The 25,386-nt window shown below is 43.6% G+C and overlaps 1 protein-coding gene across 3 annotated transcripts in view; it reads right to left on the bottom strand.

The window, feature by feature from the left end:
* Window positions 1-25,386, bottom strand: part of LOC140191540 (aryl hydrocarbon receptor-like) — a 123,152-nt gene that overhangs the window by 71,788 nt on the left and 25,978 nt on the right. For 2 of the 3 annotated variants that reach the window (XR_011883833.1, XM_072248999.1), the window contains exon 2: window positions 11,803-11,990. Coding sequence is in view for 2 of the 3 variants with exons in the window: in XM_072248999.1 (XP_072105100.1) it covers window positions 11,803-11,990 (188 nt within the window). In the remaining variant the exon portion in view is untranslated. Of the gene's footprint in view, window positions 1-11,802; window positions 11,991-25,386 lie in introns of those variants that run through there. The other variant, XM_072249000.1, reaches the window with a different exon arrangement.

Here is a 25,386-nt window from a genome sequence, read left to right as displayed (position 1 = left end):
GCATCGGAGAGGGGGAGTCTAGGACAAGCGTGCACAGATAGAGCAGCGTCCATTTAAAACAGAGATGCAGAGACATTTCTTTAGCCAGAGGGTGGTGAACTTGTGGAACTTACTACTACAGGCAGCTGTGGAGGCCAGGCCACTGGGTGTACTTAAGGCAGAGTTTGATAGGTTCTTGATTGGGCATGGCATCAAAAGTTACAAGGAGAAGGCCGGGAACAGGGGCTGAGGAAGGGGGACAAAAACAGATCAGCCACGATTGAATAGCGGAGCAGACTCAATGGGCCAAATGGCCTAATTCTGCTCCGATGTCTTATAGTCTAACATGTGATCCTGCGACCTCAGCCTAGTCCTCACCACAACTGAGACAATGCAGCTGCCCGGCTGTTGATCTTGCCAATCATCCAGTGAACTGGACTAGTGGTATTCTACACTGGTAATGGCCAACAGGGACTTGCAATCACAATAAAAATTTCCAAAACAATCACTCACACTGCATACCATCCATCAGCGCACAAGTCCAGGCAACAACACAACAATGGTATGCAATAAGCCTAGCAGGTCCATCGCCATCAAGAAGTGCTTGCAGTTCTTCATGTTCTTACTCTCTAGCAGTAACTTGTAATCATAAAAAAAGACATACAAGATGAACAATTACACATTGGATTGGACCTGGAGTGGCCGCTACATCCAAGTGTGCCACCATCTTTCAAGAGATTAATATATAGCTATATATTAATATAGCTATAGAACCTCTTGGAATTTTCCTTAAACTTACCAGCCCGATCCATATCATACCCTCTCTTTGCCCTCCTGATCTCCCCCTTAAGAGTATTCTTAATCATCTTCTTGTCATCAAGGGATTCACTCATCCCAGTCTTACCAAACCCAATGTACACCATCTTCTTCTTCTTGACCACAGACTCAATCTCTTCCCTCAACCAAGGCTCCCTAAACTTACGAGATTTACTGTTCACTCCAACAGGAATATGCTACTCCTGGACACTTGCTATCACACCATTAAAAGCCTTCCACCTGCCATTCTTTTCAAACAGACTCACCCAATCAACCTGAGCTGGAACCCCCAAAATTAGCCTACTCCATTTTAGGTCCTATCCTTTTTCATCACTATCTTAAAACTAATAGAATTACGGTCACTAGACCCAAAGTGCTCCCTGGCTGTCACTTGTTACTTGCCCTACCTCATGCCCAAAGAGGATATTCAGTATTGCAACCCCCCGACCACTTCCGAGTTGGGCTCTTTATATTTAGACTCAGGAAACTTTCCTAGACACTCCTATTCAGTCCATTAACAGTCGAGATGACTCCATCATTAAGGACCCCCATCACTCAGGGCCTGTCCTCTTCTCATTGCTACCAGCAGAAGCCTGAAAACACACACCCAACATTTTAGGAACAGCTTCTTCCTCTCTGCCATCAGGTTTCTAAATGGAGAATGAACCCACCAATGAACACTACCTACAAATTTCATGATATAGGTCAGTGATATTAAACCTGATTCTGATTTGGAAATTAAAATCTGCCACTACTGTAAACCTATTATTGTTAAAACTATAAGCAATTTTTATTCCCATTGCAATATACCAGTCCATGGCCTCCTATACTGTCACAATGAGGTCACACTCAGGTTGGAAGAACAACACCTTATATTCTGTCTGGGTAGCCTCCAACCAGATAGCATGAACATCGATTTCTCGAACTTCCAGTCATGGTCCCCTTTCACCATTCCTCATCCTCTTTTCCCTCTCTCATCTCATCTCCTTGCCTTCCCATCGCCTCCCTCTGGTGCTCCTCCCCCCTATTCTTTCTTCCACGGCCTTTTGTCCTCTCCTATCAGACTCCCCCTTCTCCAGCCCTGTATCTCTTTCACCAAACAACTTCCCAGCTCTTAACTTCATCCCTCCCCCTCCCGGTTTCATCTATCATCTTGTGTTTCTCTCTCCCCTCTCTCACCTTTTAAATCTACTCCTCATCTTTTTTTCTCTCCAGTCCTGCCGAAGTGTCTCAACCCAAAACACTGACTATACTTCCCCCCTCCCCCCTCTAGAGACTGGCTGGCCTGCTGAGTTCCTCCAGCATTTTGTGTGTGTTGCAAGCAATTCCCCAAATTTCCAGGCTGACTACTACTGGTGGGGGAGGGTTATAATACAGCCAAACTAGTGTGGCCCTCCCCTTGCTTCTAATTTCTACCCATATGGCCTTACTGGATGATGGCACAAGAATGTCATCTCCAAGTACTGATGTTTCATCCCCACTTATCAAAAAGGCTACACCTCCTCCTCGCTTACCTGTACCTCTGTCATGCCTGTAGCATCTGTGTCCTGGGACGATGAGCTGCTAGTCCTGCCTTTCTCTCAGCTATACTGCTATGGCTTTAACATCCCAGTCCTCAGAGCCAATCCATGCTTTGAGTTTGTCGGCCTTATCTGTTAAACCTCATGCATTGAAATAATCGCAATGTAACTGAATATTCCTTTCCCAGCCTTTCCTGATTATTAGACTTACTCTTGCTAACTACTGATTTATCTGATGACTTGGTTCCTGCTCTGAGTACTAAACCCGTCAGTCTAGCTTAAACCCTCCTGTGTAGCACTAGCAAATCCATCTCTGCACTGTGCCTTCAACTTGCACCAAGCCAGGTAGGATGATACGAAGATTATTGGAGAGCAATAAACAAGATGCTGGGGAAACTTAATGGGGGAGGCAGCATCTGTGGAGGGAAATAGACAGTTGATGCTTCAAGTTGAGCCCCTTCATCTGAACTGAGAGATAGAGGAGAGACAGTCAGTATAGAGTTGAGGGGAAGGGGTGGTAGGCAATAGATGGATCCAGGTGAGGAGGGGGATAGGCAGATGGAGGAGGGGAGAGTGGAGATAGTGACAAAGGCTGGGAGGCGAGAGGTGGAGGTGACAAAATGCTGCAGATGGTGGGATCTGATAGGGAAGAAAGGGCAAGGTAGAGTTGACTCACTCTTTAGTCTGTTGGGCAAAACTTCAAGGGGGAAATCAGAAGGGGCCCTCTTTTAGCTCAAGTGTCCACTTCGTCACAGCTAACAGGCCCAATTCCAGCCTGGGTTTGATGGAGATAAATTAACTGACCCTGCATTGGAACGGGGGAGAGGAGGGAAACTTAACCAACAATTTCTATCACTCTGACTCCAAAGTAAAGGCTGATTTATACTTCTGCGTCAAATCGACGCGGTAGGTACGGCGTAGCCGCGAACCCTACACAGAGCCTGCGTGGATCCCTACGCCGTAGCCTGACGCGCACCTCTCCCAAAATGTAACTACGCGTCGTGGCAACGCAGACCGAACAACCGTGATTGGTCCGCTTGGTAGCATCGCATTTCCTCCTACGCTGCAATAGCTTCCCATTGAACGACTGAAGGGCAGGGAAGGAACTCTGGCTGCAATGCTTTCCATAAAGCTTTACAGACCTCCGAAATTATGGAGGACACATTTCGTTTTTACGAAAAAAGACGCTTGCTTTAATCTTGTTTACCCCGAGAAAGACTACCATGACCATGAAGCCTTGCACGGGCAGGTGTGTGCGCATTTGTGACGTGCCCGAATTACCGAGCGACGCAGACACACCAACGCACAAGTATAAATGCTCACAACACGTGTAGGCCACTTGTGTAGGTTATGGCGTCCATTTGACCCAGGAGTATAAATCAGCCTTAACAGTTCACCAATGATTCTCACTAGTAATGTGCATGGGTAGTTGTTGGGTGATTCAAAGGCAGAAACTAAACCAGCTGAAACAAATATGAAAAAGGCACAATACTCCAGATAATCTGTCACAAGATAACTCTGATGAACTCTATCAGCACGAACAAGTTGGCCCCTACATTCCTCAATCTGCCATTAACAATCACTGGCTCTGATCCAAGCTCGCCTTTGGCACGAAAGGCTTGACTAAGCAGTATCAGCTGAAAATGACGAGACAGTGAAGCAGATAAATCTGTAAAATGAACATGAGTCTCTGCGGAAAAAAAAATAATAAATAGCAAATGGTCAGTCAATTCCCACCAACACACAAACACACAGATTACACACAAACACACACTCTCTTACAGACACGTTCTTAGATGCACATAGACAGATTACACACACACACACACATATCCCCCCCCCCCCACCCAGTGGATCTTGCATAGTGGACTGAACTGCTGACACAGAAAGGCAAAAGGTGGAGGTGTGTGTTACATGATTAAGTTCTCTGTGGTGCTCCAATGTGGCAGTTTTGTCGAACTCACGTTCCCCCGACCTTGAACACCTAATGGTCAAATGCTGTCCATTCTATTTACCCAAGGAGTTCTCCTCCGTAATCCTGGCTGCAGTTTACATACAACCAGCAGCTGACTATAATCAAGCACTTGAGATATTGCTTGATGGCATCTCCAAACAAGAAGCAGTCCGTCCCATCACATTTCAAATCGTAGTCGTGGACTTCAACTAGGCTTGTTTGAAGAAAACCCTGTCCAATTGCCATCAGCATATAACCCCTAGCACCAGAGGTCCCAACGCACGAAGCCACTGTTATACTAAGGTTTACCTACCATTCCATGCCCAGACCGCATTTCTGGAAATTTGATCACTTGGTTGTCCTCCTCCTACCTGCATACAGACCAAGGCTAAAGAGCAAGGCTCCAGAGATTAGGACAACAAAGAGATGGTGACAGGAAGCAGAGGAGCAGCTACGGGATTGCTTTGAGTTGATGAACTCATCTAGGGATCTGAATGAATACAGCATGGTTGCACAGACTTTATTAAAGCAGTTGTAGATGAGCATGTCCCACAAAATCATTCAGAGTCTTCCCCAATCAGAAGCCCTAGATGAACCAGGAGATCTGCAATCTGCTGAGGACCAGGTCAGAGGCATTCAAGACTGACGACCAAGAAAGTTACATGAGGTCCCAGAGGGTCATCTCACAGGTGAAGTGGCAATTCCAGACTAAAGTTGAAACCAATGAAGGATGCTCAGCAGTTGTGGCAGGGCTTGAGTACTATCACCTCTTATTAAGTTAAATCAAGTGACATAGGCGACAACAAGGCTTCGCTTCCAGACGAGCCCAATGTCGTCTCTGTTCGCTTTGACATCATGACATGGAGGAACCATCACAAACTCCCACAGACCCTGATAATCCTGTGATTTCAGTCTCTGAGACAACATGAGAACAGCCTTCAGGAGGGTGAACCCACAAAAAGCATCCAGCCAGATGGGGCACCCAGCCAAGTGCTAAAGACCCATACTGATCAACTGGCTGGAGAATTCACGGAGATCTTTAACCTGTCGCTTCAGCAATCTGAGGTATCCAGCTAATTCAAGTAAGCTTTAATTGCACTAGTGCCCAAGAAGAACATTATAACCTGTCTGAATGACGATTGTCCAGTAGCACTTACATCCAGTGATGAAGTGTTTGAGGTTGGTGATGAAACACATCAACTCCTCCCTGAGAAGCAACTTGGATTCACTCCAATTTACCTACCGGCACAACAGGTCCACAGCAGATGCCATCTCATTGGCTCTTCACTCAACCCTGGAACATCTGGACAGTAAAGATGCATACATCAGGATGCTCTTTATCGACGACAGCTCAGCAGTCAATATCATCATCCCATCAAAAATAATCGATAAACTTCAAGACCTTGGCCTCAATACCTCTGTGCAATTGGATCCTCAATTTCCTCATGCAGACCCCAGTCTGTTTGGATTGGCAACAACATCCCTTCCACAATCTCCATCAGCACAGGTGCACCACAAGTCTGTGTGCTTTGCTCCCTGTTCGACTCACTTTGCACCTATGCCTGTGTGGCTAAGCAAAGCTCCAATGCCGTATTCCTCAGTGTTATTGTTTTGGAGGACCTGTCCTGGACCCAGCACACAAGTTAATTGTGAAGAAAGCACGGCAGCGTCTCTCCTTCCCTAGAATTTGTGAAAATTCAGCATGACATCTAAAACTTTGACAAACTTCGATAGATGTGTAATGGAGTGTATATTGACTAGTTACATCACAGCCTGGTATGGAAACACCAATATCTTCGAACGGAAAATCCTACAAAAAGTAGTGGATACGGCCCAGTCTATAATGGGTAAAGCCCTCCCCACCATCGAGCACATCCACATGAAATATTGTCGCAGGAAAGCAGGATCCATCTTCAAGGACCCCCACCACCCAGGCCATGCTCTCTTCTCACTGCTGCCATCAGGAAGAAGGTACAGGAGCCTCAGGACTCGCACCATCAGGTTCAGGAACAGTTATTACCAGTCAACCATCAGCTCTTGAACAAAAGGGGATAACTTCACTCAACTTCATTTGCCCCACTATTGAAATGTTCCCACAATCTATATACTCACTTTCAATGACTCTTCGTCTCATGTTCTCAATATTTATTGCTTAATTATTTATTTTTGTGATTGAACTGTTTGTTGTCTTTTGCACATTGGTGTGGTTTTTCATTGATTCTATTATGGATTTATAAAATGAATCTCAGGGTTGTATATGGTGACACATGTGTACTTTAAATTTACTTTGAACTTTTATAGCATAAAAAGCTGTTAGGGCCTTGAATTTTTTGGCTGCTAAATTTAAGGCTCATTCTCTCAGACACTTTATGAATGTCAGCAAATGATTGGAGCTCAGCATTTGAGCATTATCCTGCATAAGCACTGCCTGTATCCTGCAATTCAACAATTAGAGACGAAGTGATCTTGGTTCAGGAGTGGACATAGTACAATTCCCTCTTCTTCTACTGGATGAACCCCACACCAGCAGGAGCTTGGAGATGAGGTGCAGCATTGCAACAAGGAACATTGGAAGAAGCGCTGGATGACACAGACCCCAATCTGCACTGGAACAGGGTCTGAAGTGGACCCAATGATGAGAATCACAACTTGCATGTCACTGCAAAGCAGACAGAGGACAAACATAAAGAGACTGAGGACAGAGGAAATGACTTAAGGTTCTCTTTCAAATGCCATAGAAAAATATATCATCCTCACTGACTCATGGGAATTGCTGGTCCAGTTCAATTCAAAATAGGGCAAAAATATCATGGATGGCACTGAGCACCTCAAGTCCGTTCTACGAGTGCATATGAAGCCTAGTGAAAATAGTGGAACATTCCGTTCCCTCAGCCAGCTCTTGCCTTATCTGTGGATTAGTCTGTGGCTCCCACACAGCTCTTTTCAAACATCCACGATCCCACAAAATGGGAGTGAAAGCAAGTCATTCTTGATCACGCCCAAGGCCACAGATACAGACTGTCAGACAGGGAGACAGGCACACATGCAGCAGCATGGACAAAAAAAACCCGCATGCAATCCGGGTCATATTACGATCGAGGAACGTGTTTGTAGACCGGATATTGAACTTTTTACTGTTGGACTTCAGCCATATTCCACCGAGATACAACACTGGGCGGCACAGGAGGTCGTTCCTGCCTGTGGCCATCGAACTTGCAGCTCCTCCCTTGGAGGGTCAGACACCCTGAGCCAATAGACTGGTCCTGGACTTATTTTCCATCTGGCGTAGTTTGCATTTTGTTGTTTGATTGTTTGTGGTTTTTGTATTGCTATATTTACACTCTATTCTTGGTTGGTGCGGCTGTAACGAAACCCAATTTCCTTCGGGATCAATAAAGTATATCTATTTATGTAAAAAAGGGGGACACAGAAACAGACAATCTGATAAGGGCACAGGCTGTCAGGCATGCTTCAGGGCAATAAATATGAATATTCAGACTGTGACACAGAGATATAGTGAATCAATAATGGAGACAATGGCAGCTGGGTGGAACACACACACTTACACAGATACAGTCTGAGGGGCAACAATACAAATTGCTAGTGTATTAGCAAATTCTCCCAGTGAACGGCACAGGCTATTGAACTTAGTCCTTACCCGGAAATGCAACTGAACAACGTTAGCCTTTACCTACAGAAAGGATGCCATTATTCCGAGATCTTGAAACTTGCTTATCTATGTTACAGATCTCACCCTTGCACAAAGAAATCTCAGTCTGAGAACTGCAAAGTCCAACACAAATCAATATTTCGTGACAACTCCTTCCTTGTTACACACCACACACTTTTCAGTTCACAGAACAGGTAATCTCTGCCAGATTAACTCTTTCAGGGCTGAAACCTTTTTTTCTAGAGTGTGGATGAAACTGTTAACATACTTTGAGGGAAGGAGGGAGGGAGGGAGAGATGGAAAGAAAATAAAAGAGCACAACACCCAGACTTTGGGGTCATCGCCTCTGTATGGGGATGTTGTGGACAACAGCTCTCCTGCCTATGCTTTTCACAGTTAAATAGCAGGCTGTCACTCACTGTACAATCTCTTTTGGCTAGATTCCAGTGGTTACCAGGGAACACTGTAAGGGGGCGGGTTCAATTTAGGCTCAAGACAGAATCCTGGAAGCTGTTTGAATTTAGAGAAATGTGACAGAATTCACTTTTGAGTGGAACTCTACACTTTTTTAAAAAAATAATCTGATATTTTCATGCTGAGAGGGAAAGAGGCAGGGTTTTTTTTTTAAAAATTGTTCAGTGTTTGGGTGCTCTGAACTATGTCCAAGACATTTCCTCAGTCAGGCTTCCACGGAGCTTGGACCATTGGAGAAGCTCCACGTACTCACTCTACACAATGAAATAATCCTAGCAGAATCCAGTGACTACTGTTGTTCCATAAACTGCAATCCTGCCCCTAACAATTTAGCATGGGGCTTATATCCTCAATGATTAGCAGCCAGCCATACACTATGTCGATCAACATCAGCAAGTTACCGCTCTTGCCTCTCAGTCAAGAGGGTCCCGAGTTCAGAGCCTTGCACACAAAATGTAGTTTGAAACTCCATTGCAGTGCTGAGGCGGTATGTCATTGTCACAGGTGCTGTCTTTCCAATGCATTAAAACTAATACCTTCTTGCTTGCTCCGCACGACTTAAAGGACTGCACGGTACTACTTCAAGTTTTCGTCAGTATTCTGGAAAATAATGAATGCAAGCGCATGTGTGTGTAAGTAAAATAATTCTGGATTTAAGCAATGAAACTGGGCTCAGATGAAGAGGCTGATCTCTTTTGAGTCTGCAGTTATAATTCAGTTGCATGCAACATCGTTATGGACAAAAGATACAGGTAGCAGAGGATACATTGGGGCAAGGACAATTTTACTAGATTGAGAAGTAGTGATATCAGAAAAACTGTATTGGAAAAGTTGGTCTCAGAGCAAGAGGGAGATAGAAAGGTCCCAGTGTAAAAATGTTCCCAAAATGAAACAAGTGTAGCTACCAAATTTTGAGGCCTGGGTGACAAGTTGCAGAGAGAAGAACATAAAGCAAAGAAATGAAGCCCATTCAAGGCACCGTGGCTCAATATTAGTGAAGTAAAATAAATTTATTATCAAAGTCCATACAAGTCACCTTGAGATTCATTTTCTTATGGACATCACAGTAAATCGAAGAAACACAATAGAATCAATGAAAGACTGCGCCCAACAGGACTGACAAACAACCAATGTGCGAAAGACAACAGACTGCAAATACAAAAGGAAAAAAAAATAAATAAGCAATAAATAGAGAACGTGAGATGTAGAGTCCATAGGTTGTGGGAACCCATGATGGCGTGATTGAAGTTGAGTGGAATTATCCCCACTGGTTCAGGAGCCTGATGGTTGAGGGTAATAACTGTTCCCTGAACCTGGTGGTGTGGGTATAATATATACAGAAAATATACAAGAGTTTATAAAGTATAGGAGTGAAATTCAAAGGGAAATTAGGAAGGCAAAGAGGCATGAAAAAAAAAAAGCACTGACAGGTCAAAGAAGATCTGAAGATGCTTTATCTACACAAAGAAGAAGAGGAGCAAGACCTGTAAACGATCTACTGTGTGTAGAGCTTGGGTATTTTGAATGCAACTACCTTCAGAAGAGGAGAAGAGGATGGTGGCAATTTTGTAGTTGAGGATGGGATAAAAAGAGTAAAAGAAGAAATGTTAAGCAGCTTAACATCCTTGAAGTTGGATAAATTGCCAGGCCAGGATGAAATGGGTCCCAGGCTAGTAAGAGAATCAAGTGACAAATTTGTAGAGACTCTGACTAGAGATTCCTCCTGAATTACAGGAATGTAGGAATACTCACATTGTTTAAAAAGAGAGTAAGGGATAAAAGATAAATTATAGGAAAGTTAGTATAACTTTAATGGTGGGAAAGTCTATAGGAATCCATTCAAAGTGACAATGTAAACTATATAGAAAGTACAGATTAATCAGGGGCAGTTAAGATGAGATTATTATGGGAAAGTCATATCTGATTAATGATTGAATTATTTTTTTTTTTTTTTTTTTTTTTTTAAGAAGAGGTAATATAGAGGGTTGATGAGAGGATTATAACAAGGCTCCTCAAGAAAGTCAGTCTGTGGGATCCAGAATGAGTGACAAATTAGAGTCAAAATTGACTCAATGGCAGGAAACAGAATGTAGGCCTGTTAAAGAGTGTTACCAGTGGGAACATTACGGAGAGCTCAGTATTCAGCCCCTTGATCATTGTTTATATACAAAATATGGGAGGATATTGAGGTGCAGAAGGACTTTGAAATACACATCCACATATTCTTAATGGTAGCACAACAAATCAACAAAGTGGTGAAAAAGGCAGAAGAGGAGTTTTCCTTTATTATCTGAGACACATAATATAAGAGAGAGAGGTTATATTACAACTGTATGCAAGAGCTGTTAAACCACGGCTTAAATACCCTCTACAGTTCTGGTTACCACATTATTGGAAAGGTGAAATCACAATGAAGAGGGTGTAGAGGGGATTTACAAGGATATTGCCGGACCTGAAATATTATAGCAAAAGGTTGGATGGAGAGGGGTAAGAAAAGAGACCAAGGAGAGACTTAATCAAGGTGTTTGAAATTATAAGGGCCCTCGACAGATTGAAAAGAAAGGACTTATTTTGTTTAACAGTGGGGTCAGAAACCAGAAGGCACAGATTTGGTAATTGTTAAAAGAATTGAACGTTTGTACAATTAAAACTGAAACTCCAATGCCCAGGAATGAAAGAGGTTATAGAGAGTGGTCGACTTGGGCAGTTCCATCGTGAGTACAGCTATCCCGACCAAGGGCAGCTACAATATGTCTCAAGAAGGCAACATCCATCATCAGGGACCATCACCATCCAGGTCATGCCCCCTTCTCATTGCTGCCATCAGATAGGAAGTAGAGAAACCTGCAGACACACGTCAAGGTTTAACAACAAATTCTTCCCGCTGTTGTCAGGTTCCTGAACCAAACTGAAAAACCCAAACACTCCCTCAGAGTACATTTCTTTTTCGCTCTCACACACAATCTTGCACTAATGACATTATATTTATTTATTTTTGTTCACATTTAAGTTATGTATAATATGTTAATTTAAGTTTATGTAAACTTATGTTTGCCTATGTTTTGTAATGTACTGTGGCGCTGCTGCAAAAAGCTAAATTTCATGGGATTTATAGTCTGTGCTTGTACATCCATGAGAATAAACTTGAACTTGAACTAGACTTAATACAATACTTGATGAGTACATGAAGAGGTATGACCTGTAGACTTAGGGACATGGTGCTCAAGGTGGGGTCAGTCTGGGCAGTTCATTTTTGACTGGTACTGGAACAATTGGCTGAATGGCCTTCTGCATGGCAAGTTTTCTACGACTCAATTAAAAGAGCATTCAGAATTCAGTTCATCAAAAGCACGCAATAAATTAAGATGTCAAAAGTCCACAGCCCTTACCATCAAAGAACCTTTTAAGGCGGAGGCAGCTGACGCTGAGACGCAACACAGACAGTTTGTCCAACCTCCCAGCAACATCCTCAGTGGTTGGAAGCAGACTCAGTAGGTTGTCAAATTCTACGTTGAGCCGGTCGCGATGCCTTTTAGAAGGGTTGGACTTGACGGCATTTCCGGTTCCCTGCTCGGCCCTGGGTTAGCAAGAAGGCAACAGAGGAAGAAAATTCAGGATAGATTCACCAACACCACAAACAAAATTATCACTTCTGAGGCAACTAACTGAAATTGGTATCCTGCTCAACAAACCCAGTGAGGCCCAAGCAAATCCAGTCAATCGTCAATCTTGTATGATTTAGCTAACTCTTTTGATAGCAGACATCCCACCCTGCAAAAACTCATTTCAGGGAGGTAGCACCATCAACTTGCGGGAGACTTCCGGGAGAGGTGGGATGTCTGCAATAGAGTAGCTCCTTAGCAGCTAGCCAGCTAGTTTAAATAATGTTAGCTATGCTAATGAACGAATGACACCTGTTAAACTCACCTCAACATGTCTTTTACAGTCTTAATCCACCATGGGCAATAGAAAAGTCATTGTTGCAAACAGTGCAGCGAGCAACACTGTCATTACAGGGGTCAAAATAAGGCAGGGGTACACTTTAGTGTAGTCTGGGGTTACGTACGTTTTATTTTTTTTGGAACACTCTGCAATGGTGCGCTCTCGCTCGCTCTCTCTCTCGTGGTCGCTCGCGCGCTCTTGCTTGCTTTCTCTCTCGCTCTCTCCCTCGCTTTCGCTTGCTTTCTCTCTCTTGCACGCGCTCTCTCTCGTGGTCACTCTGGCGCTCTCTCTTGCTTTTCTCTCGCTCGGTCTCAAAAAAATTGATTTCCGTGATATTGTATATAATTTGCGAGCATCAGGGAGCCACTATTAATACGCGGGAGACTCCCGGAAGTTCCAGGAGAGGTGGGATGTCTGTGATAGTACTATTGTACATTTTTATAATTGCAAGAGTATGGATTTGACAATTCTGAGCTACTGTTATCTGGTAATCTGAACTCAGACCTAACCCCTTATATGCATGTTCCAATGTCTTCCTCCCTCAGGAGCTTAACAGCCTTCATAAAATATCACTGGACACCCATACCAGCATATAATAACATAAGAATTAGGAGCAGGAGGAGACCATTCAACTGCTTTAGCCTACTGTGCCGTTCAATAAGATCAGGGCTGATCTTATTTTTCCCTATTACCTGCAATTCTGAAACATATTCAATGACCCCACCTCAACAACACAGAGCAAACTCCAAAGATTCACAATCCAATAAGAACAACTCACTCGTGCTAGCCCCTGATCCCCATGTCCATCACCTGGCAATGCTTTTCCCACCATAGATTAAAAGACTTCAATGAAACTTGCTGTCATCACAGGCAGTGTGTTCCGGATTTCAACTATAACCTATGTAAAGAAAAAAAGGTTTTTTCTCATATCACTATTCATTCCTTCATTCCCTTCCCTTTACTTTATACCTGCGATCTCGGTTCTTGTTCCCTCAAAAACATTACAATACCTATTCAATTTCTCAAAGTAAAACAAATTTTAGAAAACACAATATCCTTATACACTCAAATCAATCCAAAAAAAAAAAGGCAAATTGCTTCAAATTTACCCCTCTCCTTTGGAGCTGTTCTTCTCCACTGTTATGAATGGAATGACTGAGCTAGTGCCAAATGTAACCAGGGTTCAGCCCCCAGATTTCCCAATGCAAGTATCAGGAAATGACAGAAAGTTGGTTTGCTACTGTTAGATTCCTTGGAATATAGTTGGACTGAAGTAACTAAGGTCACCCAGGAAATTTGGGACTGTCACATACACATAAACATCCCTTAGAATTGTTTTAGATTTCCAGTCTGGTCCTCCCTGCGCAAAAAGATGCGACAACTGCTCTGCACATAATTAATTAGTATGAAGTGCTGAGTGTTTCCCCATCTTGCATGACGAAGATTGCAATAGAATTCTAGCAAAGTTATCTTTGTCTATCTGGCTAGAATCTTCTCACTAATTAAGATACTTGTTTTTCCAATTAAAAATGCAAGGCAGTTTCCCTACACCAAAGCTTTTTAGATCATTTGATACAGTCCTGGACTGTACCAGAAGCCAACTGCTTCCAATATCAACCAACAACCACTTCTTTCCAGCAACAAGCAATCTGCCAGAGGAACTCAGCAGGCTGAGCAGCATCAGTGAGGTAAAAGGAATTGTTGGCATTTCAAGTCAAAACCCCGCACAAGGACAATTCCTTTTCTCCCACAGATGCTGCTCAACTTGCTGGGTTCTTCCATCAGATTGTTTGTTGCTCCAGATTCCAACATCTGCAGTCTCTCGTGCTGCCACATCATTCCACCCTTGGCAACCCTGCTGTAACAATGACTCTGCAGAAACGGCACAAACTAAACCAACAATGAAAAGAAAAACAAAAGAAGTGCAAGTGAATGACAAGACTTATACCATCAACATATTCACCAAGTTCCCTTTCCCAACTCAAGTATCCTTTATTAACTCCAGTTACCGTCCTTCACTTGCAAGCTTAGATAGTGAGTGTTACGATAAATTATAGACAATTTACAATCAGGAATTCAGACCAATCAGCCCTTCCAGTCTGTGTTGTGGTCTAGGTTTCACACTGACAGGAATCTCCCACTGTCCCAGATCTATTTCTTTTTTCCTCTGTCAAGTGCTGATATGAACAACTCTTAAAAGCAAACATGCTGCAACTTCTTCAAAAAAAAGGTCTCAGAGGATATATGGCATGGCTCCCTAACAGGAGGAATTTCTTTACCTAGACAGTAGTTACAATGTGGATTTTGCCATTATAGGAAATATCCGAGCGGAGTTGGATAATACCGTATACGAGGGAGAAAGGAACAGATGCATATTGGAATGGAGTGTGATGAAGTGAAGAGGATTTTGTGCAGCAGAAATACTGGTGCAGTGATGGCATAACAATATCCACCATATTGTAAATTCATTACAACACTTCGCACATTGAGTCGTCAGTTGGCATCAAAAAACTCTGATTCAACTCTGTAGTGATGTCAAGCCACCTCCTTAAACATTCTGTCAGATTTGACAGCACTGGGCTTGCTCAGGTGGTTGCAGAAGGCAGAGAAGTGGGTACAGGATTGCTTCGAGTTGGTGGACTAGGCCATGTTCAAGGACTCATCTGCGAATCTGAATGAATACACCACAGTTGTCATGAACTTTATAAAAACAGTCATGGACGAGTGTGTCCCCACAAAATCATTCAGAGTCTGCTCCAACCAGAAGCCCTGGATGAACCATGAGATCCACAATATGCTGAGGGTCAAATAAGAGGCATTCAAGTCCGGTGACCAAAAAAGTTTCAAGAGGCCCAGGTATGATCTCTGGAAAGCCTTCTCACAGGTGAGGTGACAATTCTGGACTAAACAAAAAGGATGCTTAACAGTTATGGCAGGGCTTGAATGCTATCACCTCTTAAAGTTAAATCAAGTGATGTAGGCGACAACAGGGCTTCGCTTCAATGCCTTCTATGCTCGCTTTGACCGTCAAAACATGGAAAAACCATCATGAGCTCCACCACCCCAATGACCCTGTGATTTCAGTCGGAGGCCAACATGTGAGTAGCCTTCAGGAGGGTGAACCAAAAAAAGCATCGGCCCAGATGGGTTAACTAGCCAAGTACTGTGCTGATAAACTGGCTGGAGTGTTCACCTAGCTCTTTAACCTCTGAGGTACTATCGACCAGTAGCACTTACATCCACAGTGATGAAGTGATTTGAGAGGTTGATAATGAACCGCATCAACTCCTGCCTGGGGAGCAACTTGGATTCGCTCCAATTTGCCTACCAGGGCAACAAATCCACAGCAGACACCATCTCTTTGGCTCAACATTCAATCCTGGAACATCTGGATAGCAAAAACACATACATCAGGATGCTCTTTATCAACCACAGCGTGGCATTCAATACTATCACCCCTGAAAACTAATGAATAAGCTTCAAGACCTTGGCCTCAATCCCTCCTGTGCAATGGATCCTCAATTTCCTCGCTTGCAGACCCCAGTCAGTTCAGATTGGCAATGACATCTCCACCACAATCTCCATCAGCACAGATGCACCACAAGGCTGTGTGCTTAGCCCCCTGCTCTACTCGCTTTACACATGATTGTGCGGCTAAGCACAGTTCCAATACCATATTCAACTTTGCTGAAATATCACTGTCGTTGGATGAATCGTAGGTGGTGATGAATCAGCATATTCGAGGGAGATTGAAAACCTGGCTGAGTGGTGCCACAACAACAACCTCATGCAGAATGTCAGCACAACTAAGGGGCTGATTATTGACTTCAGGAGAAGGAAACAAGAGGATCATTAGCCGTCTTCATCAGATGAAGAGAGGTGGAGAGGGTCAGCAACTTTAAATTCCTCAGTGTTATCATTTCAGAGGGACTGTCCTGGATCCAGTGTGCAAGTGCAATTACAAAGAAAACACAGCAGTGTCTGTACTTCCTTTGGAGTGCGCGAAAATTTGGCTCAACATCTAAAACTCTGACAAACTTCTACAGATGCGCAGTATAGAGTGTATATTGACAGGCTGCATCACAGCCTGGTTATGGAAACACTAATGCCCTTGAACAGAAAATCCCACAAAAAGTTGTGGATACAACTCAGTCAATCACAGGTTAAGCCCTCCACACCATTGAGTACACCAACATGAAGTGTTGTCACAGGAAAGCAGCATCCATCATCAGGGCCCCCACCACCCAGGTCATGCTCTCTTCTCACTGCTGCCATCAGGAAGAAGGTACAGGAGCCTCAGGACTCGCACCACCAGGTTCACGAACAGTTACTACCCGTCAACCATCAAGGCTCTTGAATCAAAAGGGGATAACTTCAGTCAACTTCATTTGCCCCATCACTGAACTGTTTCCACAATCTTCGGACTCACTTTCAAGGACTCTTCATTGCATGTTCTCGATACTTATTGTTTATTTATTATTATTTATTTTTGTATTTGCACAGTTTGCCGCCTTTTGCACACTGGTTGAATGCCCAAGTTGGTGCGGTGTTTCATTGATTCAATTATGGTTATTATTCTATTATGGATTTATTGGGTGTGCCTGTGAGAAAGTGAACCTCAGGGTTATATATGGTGACATATATGTACTTTGACAATAAATTTACTTTGAACTTTTGTCCATACAGGAAGAATCTGATAGGGAGGGCCCCTCTCACTGCTAGCCAAGAAAAGTCTTGGTACTTGTTGGCAAGTTCTGTCGATGAGACATTCCATCAAATATCTGGGACAGTCTGCTCAGGGAACCATCCCACAGAACTTATTGCATCCTTCTCCCACAGTACTTCCAAGATGGTGTGTGCTGACCACTGCCTGATGGACATGGTTGAAGGTGCTTTTTCACAGAAACTTAAGGACAGAGAACAAGTAGTAATGCAAAGTCCAACTGACTGGAACGCTGCACAGCAAAGAGGTCAGGTGCATCCAAGGACAGGTAGAATTTCAATATAACATTTGGTGTCTGTGGCATTAGGCTTGACACACTGCTTGATGCAACCACCATCAAGATGAAGCTCAGAAACAATGCGTTAATATAAACTCACATTTAGAAAAGCAGCCACCACAAAGGTCTCCTACGCCATCTTTCAGGAGGTGAATACACTTAGATGTTTGATGTGGTCTGAACTGTCACACTTTCCAGGAGCTAGAGTCTCCTCCTTCACCGTCAACAGGAAGGCACGCGGTGAGCAAGGAGAGGAAATGAATCTACATTTTGAATGCACATTCACGTAATAGAAATATTTGCATTCTGGGCATTTACCTAAAGCAGAGCTGACTGTCCCACTTGTCCACCAATCAGCAGTTCAAGAGAGCTGTTCAAAACTAAGAAGATCAAGTGGAACAGATAGCAAGAAGCTGTCTACTCTATCGTGGTAGGAGGATCTATCATGAATTGATAGATTCTGGCATTGTACCAGATGACTGGAAAATTGCAAATGTTACTCTGCTATTTAAGAAGGGTGGGAGGCAGCAGAAAGGAAACTCTAGACCTGTTAGCCTGACATCAGTGGTTGAGAAGTTGTTGGAATCGATTGTCAGGGATGAGATTATGGAGTACCTGGAGGCACGTGACAAAATAGGCCAAAGCCAGCTGGTTTCCTGAAAGGAAATTCCTGCCTGACAAACCTACTGCAATTCTTTGAGGAAATTACAAGCAGGGTAGACAAAGGAGATGCAGTCGATGTGCTGTACTTAGATTTTCAGAAGGCCTTTGATAAAGTGCCGCACATGAGGCTGCTTAGCAAGATAAGAGCCCATAGAATTACAGGGGAGTTACTAGCTTGGGTGGAGTGTTGGCTGATCAGCAGAAAACAGAGTGGGAATAAAGGGATCCTAATCTGGCTGGCTGCCGGTTACCAGTGGAGTTCCACAGGGGTTAGTGTTGGGACTGCTGCTTTTTACGACGTATGTCAATGATTTGAACTACAGGATGAATGGATTTGTGGCTAAATTTGCCGATGATACAAAGATAGGTGGAGGAGCAGGTAGTGTTGAGGAAACAGAGAGCCTGCAGAGAGACTTAGATAGTTCAGGAGAATGGACAAAGAAGTGGCAAATGAAATACAACATTGGAAAGTGTATGGTCATGCATTTTGGCGGAAGAAGTAAACGGGCAGACTATTATTTAGATGGGGAGAGAATTCAAAATGCAGAGATGCAAAGGGACTTGGGAGTCCTTATGCAGAATACCCTAAAGGGTAACCTCCAGGTTGAGTCAGTTGTGAAGAAGGTGAATGCAATGTTGGCATACATTTCTAGAGGTATAGAATACAAGAGCAGGGATGTGATGTTGAGGCATTATAAGGCACTCGTGAGACCACACTTAGAGTATTGTGTGTAGTTTTGGGCTCCTTATTTTAGAAAGTATACACTGACACTGGAGAAGGTTCAGAGAAGATTCACAAGATTGATTACAGGAATGAAAGTGTTACCATATGAGGAATGTCTGGCAGCTCCTGGGCTGTATTCCCTAGAGTTTAGAAGATTGAGGGGGGAAATCTCATGTTAAAAGGTCTGAACAGATGAGATATGGGAAAGTTATTTCCCATAGTAGGGGATTCTAGGACAAGAGGGCACGACTTCGGGTTTGAAGGACATCCATTTAGAACAGAGGTGCGGAGAAAATACTTTAGTCAAAGGGTGGTAAATCTGTGGAATTCGTTGCCACGAGCAGCTGTGGAGGCTGTCATTGGGTGCATTTAAGACAGAGATAGATAGGTTCTTGATTAGCCAGGGCATTAAAGGGTAAGGGGAGAAGGCAGGGGAGTGGGGATGACTGAAAGAATTGGATCAGCCCGTGATTGAATGGCAGAGCAGACTCAATAGGCCGAATGGTCTACTTCTGCTCCTATACCTTATGGTCTTATTAGATACTAGGGGAATATTTGCTTTAAATATAGTAGGTTGCTATATGCATTATTCCTGGGAGCAGGTTCAACACAAACTTTGAAAAAGGTGCAGATACATACTTGGCTAGGGAAATCTGCAGGACCCCAGGAAAAATGGTTTGTCTCTACCGACATGTGGACACATGGGATGCCTCTAAGGAAAATGGAAATTGTTAAACTGCAGGACGAGGAAGCACTGGTATCTGGCTGGGATAATTATCCTAACTGAGAATGCTTCATATTCTTGGAGCTCCAAGCTGGTTTCCCATCCCACACTGGGCATCGAAGGGATGCAGGAAAAGTGGAGGAAGATGGAACCCAGCAGGAAAATCTTGCTGAACAGTGGAGCAGGCTCAAAAGGTTGAAAGGCCAACTCTTGCACCCAGTGCTTATGTTTTCATGTTCTCCTATTGCATTAAACATTCACCTCTGCCCTCTAACAATCTCCAAAAGGAGGCAACTTCTTCAGCACTCATCAAAATTAGATTTGCCGTGGTTCAAAGTACAAGCTGGGTTCAGGCCTGTCGAGTCAGACATGACTAAACGTGTACATTTTAAAAATGAATCTGATCTTTATTTATGACAGACTTCAAGTACCAGCAAAGCAGCAACATGTTGCCAGCAGTAATAGGAACCACTGCTACATTCCTGTTATGGGACGGTGCTCCTGATGGAGTACTGCGATTCTGGGAAAAATGCCAACCAAGGTTCTGCTCTTCCACAGAGGTCCCTCTGCAGCCTCTGCCTAAGTGTAGACCTTTGACACTTTACAGCTTCTCATATCACTGACAACTGGTGTCCACCGTTCAAATGAACTGACCTGCACTTGGTTGAACACACAGCTGTTCACTATGGACGCCTTTGTGAATCGCCACTGGCACGCAATAACGCCTTATTTCTTCCTTTTTATGAAAGCTATTCAACTCTAGGATCTTTTCCTCTTCCACATCCCTTATGTTCCAATCAGTCGGCTTTTGGGTTTATTCCCATACACATCATCTCAAATGTTCTAACTGCTTCTTTGAAATACTGTGGTCAAAAATAAACACAGAGTTACAACTGAGAACAAAGCTTAGCAATATTACACTAACACGACTCCATAGAGACTCAATCAGGCCTGGAGCATTATTTTTGATGGAGCATCTGGCCCCTACAGCCAGCTCCACCACATCATCAGGCTGATCTTTGATCGCACAATCACCACACCTATTAATTAATGTAGTGTCTGGGTGTCTGGGAATCCAGCAACCTCGGTCACTTTCTAATATGTTCCTTTTACTCAGCTTCCACAGCACTGCCACGGTTTCAAAATAAAGGGTTTATTGTATCAGATTGAGAAGAAATAGCCAACCCCTTTAATTTGAAACAATGGCAATTGGTTTCAGTCTGGGACAAACATGCTCCCAGCATTTAACTGCCAAGGTCCTTCAGCATTTTATACCTTTCATCTCTCCTCAAAGACCCATTCATCAATCCCAGGAATTAGTTTATTGAACCACTCCCTCTGCCCTAAGTATTTCTTTTCATTGGTATAGAGACCTACTATAATTTCTCAGTTCTCTCACTATTTAAGAAAAAATTGTGCCTTTATTTTTGTTCTTCGAATTGCATAACTCCACATTTGCCCTCATCATGTCTCTTCACGTAACCTGATCTTTGCAGCATCATTGAATCCTCCTCTCCGAGTTCACTTTCCCACTAGCCATGTAATGTCAGAAGCTCAGATACATTACAATCTATCCATTTATCCATGTAATTGATGTTGGCTGTAAATAGCCGAGGCCCCAGCACTGAGGCAATCACCAGTTACAGTCTGCCTACCTGAAAATGACCCCTGTTCCTGTATGTTATTCAGTATCCATGCCAACTAATTAACTACAGTCTTGTGAACCCCGTTTGTTTAATCTTCTTATGAAGGACCGGACCAAATAGCTCTGATTTAGTGCCTTTTAACATCCTACATCTCTGTTGCTAACATTGACCAAAGGCGTCATCCAACAGACTAAATTTTAATTCTATTGTTTAGAACTGATTCCCATCAAGTATAGTAAGCAATGTTTGCTCTGCTTACATCCCAAGAAGAGCTACAGATAAATGCAATGCATGTGGTTGTGTTGATATGAGAGGTTGATTAGTCTCCTCCCATCTTTTAAGATTCTACAGCACATCCAAGTGCATAGGAATGTCTCAGGAAGCACTGAATGAATTAATTGCAGTCCAGTGGTTGTATCCAGACAATGTAAATCCCATGCAATACACAAAAAAGTTGCTGGTGAACGCAGCAGGCCAGGCAGCATCTCTAGGAAGAGATACAGTCGACGTTTCAGGCCAAGACCCTTCGTCAGGACTAACTGAAAGAAGAGTTAGTAAGAGATTTGGGAGGGGGAGGGGGGAGGGGGGAGGGCCAAGAGCTGGACAGGTGATTGGCAAAAGGGATATGAGAGAATCATGGGACAGGAGGCCTAGGGAGAAAGAAAAGGGGGAGGGGAGAAGCCCAGAGGATGGGCAAGGGGTATAGCGAGGGGAACAGAGGGAGAAAAAGGAGAGAGAGAAAAAGAATGTTGTGTATATAAATAAATAAATAAATAACAGATGGGGTACAAGGGGGAGGTGGGGCATTAGCAGAAGTTAGAGAAGTCAATGTTCATGCCATCAGGTTGGAGGCTACCCAGACGGAATACAAGGTGTTGTTCCTCCAACCTGAGTGTGGCTTCATCTTTACAGATCGTTTCACTAAACACCTACGCTCTGTCCACCAGAGAAAGCAGGATCTCCCAGTGGCTACACATTTTAATTCCACATCCCATTCCCATTCTGATATGTCTATTCACAGCCTCCTCTATTGTAAAGATGAAGCCACACTCAGGTTGGAGGAACAACACCTTATATTTCATCTGGGTAGCCTCCAACCTGATGGCGTGAACATTGACTTCTCAAACTTCCGCTAATGCCCCACCTCCCCCTCCTACCCCATCCGTTATTTATTTATATACACACGCATTCTTTTTCTCTCTTTTTCTCCCTCTGTCCCTCTCACTGTACTCCTTGCCCATCGTCTGGGCTTCCCCTCTCCCCTTTTCCTTCTCCCTGGGCCTCCTGTCCTCTCATACCCCTTTTGCCAATCAACTGTCCAGCTCTTGGCTTCATCCCTCCCCCTCCTGTCTTCCAAAATGATAGGAGATCTCCCCCTCCCACTTTCAAATCTCTTACTAGCTCTTCCTTCAGTTAGTCCTGACAAAGGGTCTCAGCCCGAAACATCGACTGTACCTCTTCCTAGAGATGCTGCCTGGCCTGCTGCGTTCACCAGCAACTTTGATGTGTGTTGCTTGAATTTCCTGCATCTGCAGAATTCCTCGTGTTTGCGAATGTAAATCCCATAAAAGACAACAAGGCAATTAAGCAAACAAACTGTTCTCAGTGGCCAAGTTGACTCTTGGGGAAACCGTGTCCCCTGCAGCCAGTGTCGATCCCCTACCGAGCAGGTTGACAGGGGCACATTTCAGTGCCTGTCAAGGGAGGACATCCTTCACAGAGCAGCAATTCCTCAGTCTTGCAATGACATGTCAGACCATACCCATATATCGTGGTGTGACCCATACCACCCCATCCACACCCAAAACCTTAGCCACAGAATGGTATGAACTGTGACAAAGGTGACATGCCAAATGAAAACAAAGAACTGAGGCAATTTCACAACAGCTTGAATGGTTTCCTTCCCAGTCAAATCAGAGTTCCCCTTCACTCTTGCCAGTCGATACAATGCAAGAAAGTGCAAATTTACGTTGCGTGATTAAGCACAAGGTACTTCTTCCAGTCTTAAATAAGTCTATACTTGTCCCAACATATCCTCCACTGCATGCCAAACTTTGAACACCCTGTTTTCAATACACATTCCAAGATACTTCCTCCTTTGCCCCTATCTGTTGTTCTCAACCAGCTACAATTGGCCCGACATTAAGGCTGATTCACACCAACTAACCAACCTTACACTACAAGACCACAAGACATTGAAGCAGAATTAGGCCATTGGGCCCACTGAGTTTGCTCCACCATTCTATCATGGCTAATTTACTAACCCTCTCAACCTCATTCTCCTGTCCTCTCCCTATAGCCTTTGACGCTGACTATATCAAGAAACCATCTGCTTTAAATATACCAAGTAACTTGGCCTCCGCAGCCATCTGAAGCAATAAATTCCAAAGACTCGCTACCCTCTGCTAATGAAGTTCCTCCTCATCTTCAATCTAAAGGGACATCCCTCTATTCTGAGGCTTTGCCCTCTGTTCCTCGACTCCTCCATTATAGGAAACATCTTCTCCACATTCACTCCATCTAGGTCTTTCAATATTCAATAAGTTTTAATGAGATTCATGCCTCCTTCTAAACTCCAGTGAGTACAGGCCCATAGCTATCAAATATACCTCATAAATTAACCCTTTCATTGGCAGAATCATCTCATTAATATCAGCTAAACCTTCTCCAATGCTAACACTTCTTTTCTTAGATAAGGAGCTCAAAACTGCTCACAATACTCCAAGTGCAGTCTGACCAATGCCTTATAAAGCCTCAGCTTTAAATCTTCGCTTTTATATTCTAGTCCTTTCAAAATGAATGCTAACATTGCATTTGTTTTCCACACCACTGTCTCAACGTGCAAATTAATCTTTTAAGGAATCCTGCAGAAGGATTCCCAAGTCCCTTTGCACCTCCGATTTCTGAATTTGCTCCCTGTTTAGAAAATAGTCTACACCCTTATTCCTTCCACCAAAGTGCATGACCATACACTTCCCGACACTGTATTCCATCTGCCACTTCTTTGCCCATTCTCCTAATCTATCCAAGTCTTTCTGCAGACACCCTGCTTCCTCAGCACTGCCTGCCCCTCCACCTATCTTCGTACCATTTGCATACTTGGCCACAAAACCATCAATTCTATCATCCAAATCATTAACATATAACACGAAAAGAAGTTTCCCCAATGCCAACCTCTGTGGAACACAGGTAGCTAACCAGTTTTGCCAGTTAGGCAATCTTCTATCCATGCTAGCATCTTTCTTGTAATGCCATAGGCTCGTCTTGTTAAGCACTTTGTCAAAGGCCTTTTGAAAATCCAACAACATACACTGACTCTCGTTTGTTCATCCTGTTATTTCCTCAAAGAATGCCAACAGATTAGTCAGGTGAGATTTCCCCTTAAAGAAATCATACTGACATTGGCTAATTTTATCATGTGCTTCTAAGTATCCCGAAACCTTAATAATAGACTCCAACATCTTCCCAACCACTAAATTCAGGCTAAATGGCCTATAATTTCCTTTCTTCTGCCTCACTCCTTTCTTGAAGAGTGGAGTGACAATTGCAATTTTCCAGTCCTCTGGAACCATTCCAGAATCTTGCAGACATCCCACCTCTCCCAGGAGTTCCACGCATATCGATAGCGGCTCCCTGATGCCCGCAAATTATATACAATATCCCAGAAATCAATTTTTTAAGAGAGGGAGAGGGAGGGGGAAAAAAAAGAAAGAAAATGAATGAATCCTGCTTGATCTCTCTTTGTGCCAAGTAGACCTATCAGTTTTCTCTGTGGGCGGGCTTTACAGTTGACCTCTCTCTCTCTTCCATATTCCATCAGTTCAGTTACTGCCGTCTGTAATGACTCTGAAATCATCCGGACAACTGTCGGTGATGAAGTACAAAAGCCTGGCAAAGAAATTCCTAAGCCTGTCAGTGACAACCTGACTACGCGAGGCTGTCCTATACGGGCGGGGCGTATTGGTGTCTTAAAGGGGATTAGAGCAGGGTTTAAATTGGAGCGAAATTCCAAAATCGTCCGCTAAGACATCTTTAAAAATGTGCTCGCAGCAAGCAAATTCTTCAGGGTTTTTTCCTAAAACACTTCCACTTACAGGTACATTGAAGCCCGCGATGGGCTGGGTTTAAGCGCAGCCGTTTTCAGAAGAAAAACCAATTATAATAAATACCCGGCCCCCACCGAGTTCTCGTCATTAGGACAGCGATCTGTTTACGTGTGCTGCGCACTTTACATACATTTTGAATTACACTTTATTAAATAATATGGTAATATA

Source organism: Mobula birostris, chromosome X, assembly GCF_030028105.1.
Source record: "Mobula birostris isolate sMobBir1 chromosome X, sMobBir1.hap1, whole genome shotgun sequence".
Taxonomy (NCBI): domain Eukaryota; kingdom Metazoa; phylum Chordata; class Chondrichthyes; order Myliobatiformes; family Myliobatidae; genus Mobula; species Mobula birostris.
Note: the sequence above shows the minus strand (reverse complement) of the source record. Positions and strands in the feature narration are given on the sequence as shown.